Raw genomic sequence first — 9,105 nt, 5'->3', positions numbered from 1 at the left:
GGGGGGGAGTGCAACAATGGGTAACCAAGATGGCCGCCCGCTACAATGAGTACCTCTTACTACTAGTAAACTAAGGCTTCCGGTGGGGGGCCTGCGGCCCTAGAGATTTGCTCCATGGGCATGACGAAAGACTGTAACGGGGCATCACCGTGACTACACTCCACCCTTCTGCTTTGCTTAAGAATAAAAAGAAAATGGACCAGTGCAGTTTTTAGCCCGTTTTGCTCTATCTCTAACCGTGTAGGCGCTAGAGGGTGTTTTTTGACGAAAAGAAGCCAAATATTGCCATAGTGAACAATAAGTTGTAGAAAAAGGCCTAAAAACCGCAAAATTGGAAGGAAACTCGACCCCCACCCCCAAAAAACGTTTTCTAAGCAGAAGGGTGGGTTGTAGTCGCGGTGCGTCACCGTTACATCCCTTTCTCTCGTGTCTACGGGGCAAACTCAAAGACGACGGGTTTAAGCGGGCCGAAGGCCCGCTACACCATTCGATTATGTCCTTTAGCAAATCGCATGACAGAAATGGTCGGGCCGCAGGCCCGGACATTGCCGCCGGCAGGCCAAGCAGGCCTGGCCCGGCCCCTGCCGAACGGAGTTGCCGGCGAAGCGAAGCGGAGCTGGTGACTTCGTTTGGCGGAAGGGCGGGCTTGCTGGTTAGATTGTATTGTTTGTCAAACAGTCTTAAAACTTGACTTTTTGCTACTGTTTTCAAAATATCTCCCTCTTCGGCCGAAACGGTGAAAGATACGGCAAATCCGAGGGTAGATCCTGATTCACAATGTGTTGTATTGGAGGGGTACTTCCTCTGACATTTTACGATTGGACGCCTCCTTGTACGTCTTTAGGTGCAACGTGGTCATTTTCACCGTATTACCGCCGAAAAAAACACTCTAGCGCCCAAAGAGAGTCAAACGGACAAAATTTTCGGCCGAAAGGCTCTACTTTAACGAGTTACCCCTTAGAAGACCATACAAAAAATATATTTTTCCTACTTTATGGACCAACCTCTATTTTTTTGTTACCCCCTTTCACCTCCTTAGGGGTTTGCCAGGATTTGCACCAGGCGTTTCGTTGTCCAGGAGTGACCCCTAAGATACCCTGAAATTTGTAGACCTGTAGCTCATCTCCTTCCTCTTACACGGACGACGGACGGACGGACGGACACGAGAGCGGTTGCATAAGTCCGCTTTATGCTTCTTTAAAAGTAGAAGGGCGGGCTAAAAAATCGATCTAAATCGAAAGGGTTCAGATCGATCCACCTCTTAATCGAGTGGAAAAGATCGATCTCAGCCAGATCGACCTAGATCGAATAATTTTTAAACGGACCCGTTTCTACCAGACAGTTGGGGCGCGCGGGGGGGAGGGCGTCATGGTTCAGCACCACCTGTTGAGCAGCTCCACACCCACGCCCGGGTACCAGAGCAACAATGGACACCTTGCTCTCTGAGTAGTCAGCCCCCCGCGCGCGCTGCCCAGCGCTCATGCCAAAAAAAGGGTTCAATTATAAAAGTAATGATTAATATGCTAATTCAAAAAAATATCACGCAAAAAGACACATCAAGAACAAGAACAATGCAGCGAGCAGGCATGAAATGCCTACATGGCGTCCAAAAGCAGATTGTACAAGTGAGAGGGCGCTACGGGGCGCAAACTTCAATATTAAAAAAATATTGCTCGAAACTATAAAATAGAAAATTTTCTTAACTAAGGGTCCGTTTATGGTTAACAAGAATTGTTAACGTTTTTATCGAATTTGCCAAGTAATATCACATTTGTTAAAAATTGAACATTTCGCGCAACTTAAAGTAAATACTCTTCTTCTTAGTTGAACTACTGGACACTAACAAGACTACAACTCGACAGAATGCCAGAACGCCGCAGCGAAAATGTTATCGGAAGGGAAAGGGATTTAAAATTTCGCGGTTTTACTAGAGGGGTGAATCGATCCGAAGATCGGACGTCTGCGAATCGATCCAACCGATATCACCTGTAAGCGAGATCGATGCGAAAGATCGAAAACCGAAACTTAAAAGATTGATTCTGGCGAGATCGATTAAAAATCGCCCATAGAGTGTAACGTAACTACCTGGATGTGTACGTTACACTTCGTATTTTGTAACATTGCAAAAAATGGAACTGTACAAAGTGTAACTTTATTCGGTTACTGTTACGCATCACTGAACGCACGTATGCTGACGTTTTAAGTGCGGTAACGTAACGTAAACCTCAGAGAAAATAACGTTCATTTTGTTACGCAACGGGACGGGTCCCTGGCCGGCGGAACTATTATTGCGACACCTTACTATTTAAGACAGCCAAATTATCATTTATCCGCTGTGTTCAAAGACTGCCGCTTTTAATGTGATTAAAATGCATATGGTCTGACTGCATGATCGAAATATTCAACTCTAAATCAGGGCTCCGTAACTTATTACTTTACTGCCTTTAACGTTATTTCAAGGGTTAAAGTTATAACTTGTAACGTTTACTGTAGTCCTTTAGAAATAAGTTAGTTATTCGACTTGTCCAACTTTTTTCCACAGTATGTACGTATAATATCGGACATATTTCAAAATCGATAACTTGAACTTTCAATTTCACATGTGTTTTGTTACGTAACTAACATTCGTTCGTGTTAGGATAAGTTACGGAGCCCTGCTCTAAATAACGTTGACAAATTCTGTGGGAAGAATGGGTTTACCTTTTTTCAAAACCTTGATGGCCACCTTTGTTTGATGATTCCATTCAGCAGCGAAGACGTCGCCAAATGATCCGCCTCCCAATCGGCCGATAATTTTCAGAGCAGACCGGTCATTCATATCCACGTCATTCTTCTTGTCCATCGACTCGTAGATCACATCACGGAACATCTATCACAATCAAAAAGGGTTTCTAGATACCGGTAGATTTGGTTGAACAAAATGTTTGAACCAAGCAGTGTCACCTGACGGAAAGCGTGCTTCAACTGAAGAATGCCGGTGTTCTCTTGGCTGTAGAAGTTGACAAGTTGTGGGAGAGTGCGAAACGGTCTTCCCTTTTCAATGAAAAACCCATTCTCGTCCCGTTTCACTCTGTAGTTCTTCACTGTTTTCAAATGTCGAACTGAAATCATGTACACCAAGGGTGTAACTGCAAGGTGAATCCTTGAAAGTGTTCAGCTTCGTAGGTGTACACTTAGAAGTGTGCAACTCGGTAGTTGTGCACTTGCAAGTGTGCGGCTCCTCGGTAGGTCAGGGAAGGGTCACACAGCAACCTTTGATTCCTAACCACACTGGAAAGTGTACTCTGTAAATATAAGTCGGAATTTTCCAACAAAAACCCAGATAAATAGTTTCCAGTCCTTTGTCTGGAAATTTCCGAACAGTTTGGAAAACAGTTAACGTAGATGTTTGTGGCAAAAGTTAGGTTAAGTGAAAATAAAAATGGCTCTTCGTTAAAAATAAAATAAAATAGAAAACTTGGTTGAAAGTTCATAAAAATTTTCCAATAAGTTCGGAACTCACAACAGTTTGGAAAATTCTAGGGGTGTTTCGGGGTGCAAATTTTCCAGTCAATTGTTTGGAAATTTGCAACAATTTTTTTCCGGACCGTGTCGCAGAGCGTTAGTCTCCAAACCTCACAAACCGTCTGCCCTTTAAGGGGTCTGTTGACAGCAAATGAGCCTACCCTTCTACACAAATGATAACTTTCTACCGCAAAACATTTCGAAAGTATGCCCAGTAAAAAAGTAATGCTTTAACCCTTTACGTCCGAGGGGGAAATCACTTGCGAAATAGTTCCTACACCTTCCCCCGAAATAGTCCGAAATAAAGGTGAAATAGTGCGAAATAGCCCCAAAATAGACGCGCCTTTCTTACATCTACCTTGGCCTGCGGCGCTGACACCCGAGTCGGGAAGTGGCAACATGTACACAAAGATATGGGCCTACGGCCCATAACCTCGACTAAGCATGCACGGTTGTACATTTTATCGTTTATTTTCGTCAAAAATACCCTCTAGCGCCTCAACGGTTTGAGCTAGAGCAAAACGGACAAAATTTTCACCCTCAGAGCTCTATTTGAAAGAGTTACCCCTTAGGGAACCATAAAAAAATGTTTTCAAAAAATGTCATTTTTGGGACCCGTTGTTTTTCAATTTTAAAAAATCCAATTTTTGAGCTAGAATGCTCATCTTCGACCTCAATCTGTCTTTTTATGACACAAAACGACCCTAAAAATCCCAGGTCGCTCGCTCAATTCGTTTTCGAGTTTTCGTGCGGACAGATACACAGATACACAGACAGTCACACAGACAGACAGACAGACAGACAGACAGACAGACAGAAAGAAAAAGTTTTTTCCGACCGGACGGAGTAATAGGCTTCGTTAATCGCTCAGCCAACTAGGTGCCATTTTGGATGAAAATTACTGTAACATTTTTTATATTTTTTTTCCTCGAAAGTTTGGATGGCCCTCACTCGCCTTTTGTTCTGACTTGCATTGAAAACGTCAAGTTTGTGCGAGGTATTCTTTCTTGACTAACTACGCAATTTCATGATTCTCTGCAAAATATTAAGGAATTTGCTCTAAGTCTGTCGGTTCTCCAAATAGGAATTATTATCAGAAGGTAAAAGATTACTAATTTTCAGCAGAATAAAACAATTCATATCAAGGAAACCGGCAGTAGAGCCTTACACTTAAAATTTTCAGCCAAAGGACCATAAAATTGCGAAGGTACAATCCCCCAAAATTGCGAAATGTAAAGAAAGGAGTAGTTAAGTTTTACCTTCAGCTGTAGGCGCTCTAGCACGCGCATGCTAGAGCACAAAGAGGAAAAATCGAAATCTGATCCGAAATAGGTTCAGTCGCTCTACCCCAGACAATACCTGAATGACATGGCCGAAAGTGAATACTAAAGCCGAACACCCGCCACATTGATGTCAGTTATCTGTGAGTATCACACTGATCGGGCTACCAGAGTCGATGCATTAGGACAGGATGTAGAATGGGCTACCCAAATACCCTGTGTAGGATCCGGAATGTGTGTGTTCTGGCAAACGGACGAGGATGGCACCTCTGACTTGTACGTCCTCATGTCCATCTAAAACTACTTACCTGAAATCGCATAGGCTCCAGCTAAGGACTCAGAATCCCTGACGAGGAAAGTACCGACCTCAATGCCAGGTGATGTAAGTTTGTCGACGGCATCCCGGGCAGAAATTTTTCCCGCATACCACCTGAGACACAAAGTTTATGGGCCACGCAGACCGGGACAAAAGGGGGTGGGGGCAAACCTAAGGGCGCCTTCCTTTAGGGGTTTCGGGAAAACTATATAATATATAGGTCATAGCTTTTGCTATAGCTAAGCAAGTATATGCTATCCGTAGATATCGCTGCTATAGCAGCGTGACGGAATTTTTGGCTCTCTTGGCGTTCACCGTTTAACGAGCGAAGCATTGGTCAACAGGTAAGAATGAACTGAACAAAGCAGTAATTTAAAGTGATTTTAAACAGACAATTGGAACAAAATTTGCAACTTACTTCCTCTCACCTTACAGTTAAACGTTCATATTTTGAGCTTAGCGCGTACCCCAAGAAAGACTTTTCAGGAGTTTGAGATCACTTGTTGAACCCAATATTTTTCGCTCGATCCGCTCGCGGGCTTACAGGTCACTCTGCTTTTTGAACAATTACGGAGATCTTTACTCACTCGTTTGAAGCATAGGCCTATCATACGAAATTTGAACGTTTAAAGGGAGCACAAATCGACGGGTCCTACAACAATAAAAATCCTAGAGCGAGGATTCATGCTCTCCGGAGGAGTGAGAGTTTGCCCCAAATTTCCTCGCTCTTTGGAGAGCGAGGTTTGATTTCCTCGTTAGATTAGAGCAATAGATTAAGGAATGTCATTCTATTTGAGTAATAATTGGGACACCTCGCTCTTTTAGAGTGAAGATTTCTGAAGTTAATCTCTCTTGATTTTGATTTAAGTGAGATTTAAGAATCACTCTCAATAAGAGCGTGGTTTTTAAATCATCGCTTTAATAAAGCAAAGAGAAAAAATCTCGCTCTTTTTACGTCAGAGTTCTCACTCCTGTATTTGCAGTGGAAAAAGAAACGATCTCGCCACGCCACGTGCCGATTCGAAAAAGTCCGATTTTGCAGCGGCCTGGAAACACTGCATTTTATAGGGAGACACAACTAGGAGCGAGCTTTTCTTATGGGCCCTCTTCTGAACTACTACCTCCTCAGCTACCCCCGCAACACATGGGCCGGCTGGGTCCCGCCTATCCCTTTGCGTGGACCCTCGGAAGCAGGTAGCCAATCCACCACCGCAGCAACATCTCCTCAGAAAAGCTCGCTCCTGGCTGTCTCTCTCTATAGGGGCGCGTTAATCGCCGATACCAGCCGTGTCAGCAGATCTTTTCTCTCCGTGTGGTTTGGGCCTTTGAACTGTTTTAACATACTCATTTGTAATTGCTGAAGCATCTTCCCAGATTGGCGGGTCTGTAAAGATAAGATAAAATACAATTAGAACACCCAATTTAATCACAGCGTTTTTTTTTTATGAACCCCATACTACCCCATACTACCCCATACTACCCCATACTCCCGAACAACGAATTGGCGAGTTGAAGAGCTCAAGCGAGTTAGGTGCGAGTTGCCCGCGACTGTCAGAAGTTTGGCTCGAGTTAAAAATTGACGCGAGTTGGAAGTGAGTTGTGAGTATTTACGAGATGGGTAGAAGATCTTGAAAAAGGTGGACACAAACCAAATTTTCACTTTTTTAAATATTTTTTCTCTGTTATCGGGGTGAACAAACAATGTTTGAAGCATATAAAACGGTTTTTCTTATATTTCATGGCCTCATTCTGTTAGGTCATGAAAGGGTGCGTGCAAAATTAGGTTAACTGTATCATTTACTATGTTGGGAGATATCCCAAAGCCTGTTGCGTGTCGTGGTCTGGTGAACATCAATCTGATTAAGAGCTACGAAAGTATGTGTCGTTTTCGCATAACAAATTACGTACACTGTACACACACATGTAAATGTCTACACCAATCTCATGTGTTTCTCTGTGATAACACTGCAGTTGAGCCTACCTTCTTCATCGCATGCTGTCGTCGAGTTCTCGTCCAATCCTGGTATAATTCAAACAAATTTGCAGCGTTGAGGTTTTCTTGCACTCCGAATGAGTATCGTGAAATTGCGAAAGGCAATGGTAACGTACCTAGAAGTGGTAGGTGATCAGGGTAGTAGTGTCCTCCTGAGGCATCTTTTGTGTACTTCAAGTCGACGTACCCTTTGTAACCCAATCTATAATCTGCTCTTACCCTGCTGCTGTCCCATTTCACCTCGACCCAGGACCGAGTCGGTGTACCATCTTTCACTTTGAGACCCCAGCTCATAACACCTGTTTTTCCTGCGAGCAAAATTCAACGTTAACGGGGAGAACAGTAAAAAGCCACAAGTTTCTGTTACACAGTAGGTAACAAGTAAGTAATATATCGCGTACCTTCACCACCGTCTTGATTTTCCCAAGTCCAGTCAATACCTCTAACGACCACAGCTCCAGGAAAAATTCCTCTTGCTTCAACTTTGGCTCCCTGGCGCGTAGGAAGGAGTACTCTAAAAAAAAAAAAAAAAAAAAAAAACACTCACTATTAAACCTGTAATATTGTAATATTGTTTTTAGCCCGCACTTTAGCATAGAAAAGGCTAGCGAGCATATGCAATCGATCAGGTGTTGGTGTGTCAGCGAATCGCCTTTTGGCTGAGCGATTAGCGAGGCCTATAACCCCGCCTGTCTGTCCGTCCGTCTGTATGTCCGCACGATAACTCGAGAACGAATTGAGCTATCGACTTGAGAATTTCAGGGTCGTTTAGTACCATAAAAAGACAGATCGATTCCGAAGATGGGCATTCTCGCTCAAGAATTGCATTGCATTTAAAAAAAATCAAAAACAAACCCCAAAAAGACGTATTTTTAAAAAAATATTTTTTATGGTTTCCTTAAGGGGAACTCATCAATGTAGATTCTGTCCGTTTGTCCATTTTGCTTTAGCTCACACCGTTAAGACCCAAGAGGTTATTTTGGGTGAAATTAAGTCTCAAGTCCCCGTCGCCATACAATTCGGATTGAGGTTTCGGAAAAAATAAAAATTCTGAAATCGTTTTGAGTCTCGACTCAACATCTAGGATTAGACAGACCGTAGCTCAAATACTGTAGAATCTGCCGTAGTTTGGTACGGTATTTTTGACAGTGTAGCTAGAGCATGATTAATTCCTTAAGGTGCCATGGAGTCACCTGACGACATCATCTTTGAGCCCCTCTACCGCTTAAACCTCAGCATTCTGACATCCAACTCTCATGCGTACGTGAAGGGGAAGGTCGATTTGATACCCTGGGTCGATATCATCACACCATCTAAATCGCGCTACGACTCCTCAAAGATGGCGAGACGCAAGGCATCGCCATAGATGTAAACAGTGCCCTCCACACTGTGAAAAAAAGTAGGTAGGTTTTACAGGAAAATTTTCCTTGACGCAAGGCGTAAAATTACAATTTATAATCGTAAAAATACATGCAGTATGTATCGACTTCAAATCCCTTGGCGAGTAAAAAATGCGCTGTCGTAAATTCAAAACTTAAATTATAATTCAAGTTTACAATTTTTTTGTAAATTTACGACGATATTTTTCACAGTGCCGCGGATGCGTCAACTAGGCCTGTTCAAACGTTTTCAACTCAACCAAAGGTGTGTTCTTATGGCTCAAAAACCGATTTGCTTCCGTCTTCATAAATCTATGGTGCTTGCGAAATAGATGTCGTCAAGTGACGCGACGCCGTCGCACCTTGCAGTCACCTTATTACTTCTATAATTATGTATGGAAACCGGGTCCCTGTGCAGTTTCGGATAGGTAAACGACTGTCGATCCCGATTTTGTCCAGAAAACACAAACTGTTCATGAAATATTCACAGAATCACTGTATAAAAGTAGTTCATATAATACTGAAAAAGGAAAAATATTTATAAAAATGTTAGAATTGAGAGGGGAACATTGTATTTTAGTAACTCTTAATGGGGGCGGCTCGGAAGCAGGTAGCCAATCCACCACCGCAGCA

At 43.0% G+C, this 9,105-nt stretch overlaps 1 protein-coding gene across 6 annotated transcripts in view; it reads right to left on the bottom strand.

Moving 5' to 3' along the window:
- Window positions 1-75: 75 nt before the first annotated feature.
- The window catches only part of LOC113214724 (uncharacterized), a 58,570-nt gene continuing 49,540 nt past the window's right edge, over window positions 76-9,105 (bottom strand). For 2 of the 6 annotated variants that reach the window (XM_052275299.1, XM_052275300.1), the window contains exons 10-16: window positions 7,495-7,607; window positions 7,210-7,401; window positions 7,082-7,120; window positions 6,445-6,484; window positions 5,093-5,214; window positions 2,944-3,101; window positions 85-2,869 (exon numbers count right to left, since the gene is read on the bottom strand). In XM_052275299.1, the coding sequence (XP_052131259.1) occupies window positions 2,660-2,869; window positions 2,944-3,101; window positions 5,093-5,214; window positions 6,445-6,484; window positions 7,082-7,120; window positions 7,210-7,401; window positions 7,495-7,607 (874 nt within the window). In that variant the 3' untranslated portion in view covers window positions 85-2,659. The other 4 variants (XM_052275304.1, XM_052275302.1, XR_008012167.1 and 1 more) reach the window with 4 other exon arrangements.

This window comes from Frankliniella occidentalis, unplaced genomic scaffold (assembly GCF_000697945.3).
Source record: "Frankliniella occidentalis isolate FOCC.00 unplaced genomic scaffold, Focc_3.1 Scaffold566, whole genome shotgun sequence".
In the NCBI taxonomy this organism is placed as follows: Eukaryota; Metazoa; Arthropoda; class Insecta; order Thysanoptera; family Thripidae; genus Frankliniella; species Frankliniella occidentalis.
Note: the sequence above shows the minus strand (reverse complement) of the source record. Positions and strands in the feature narration are given on the sequence as shown.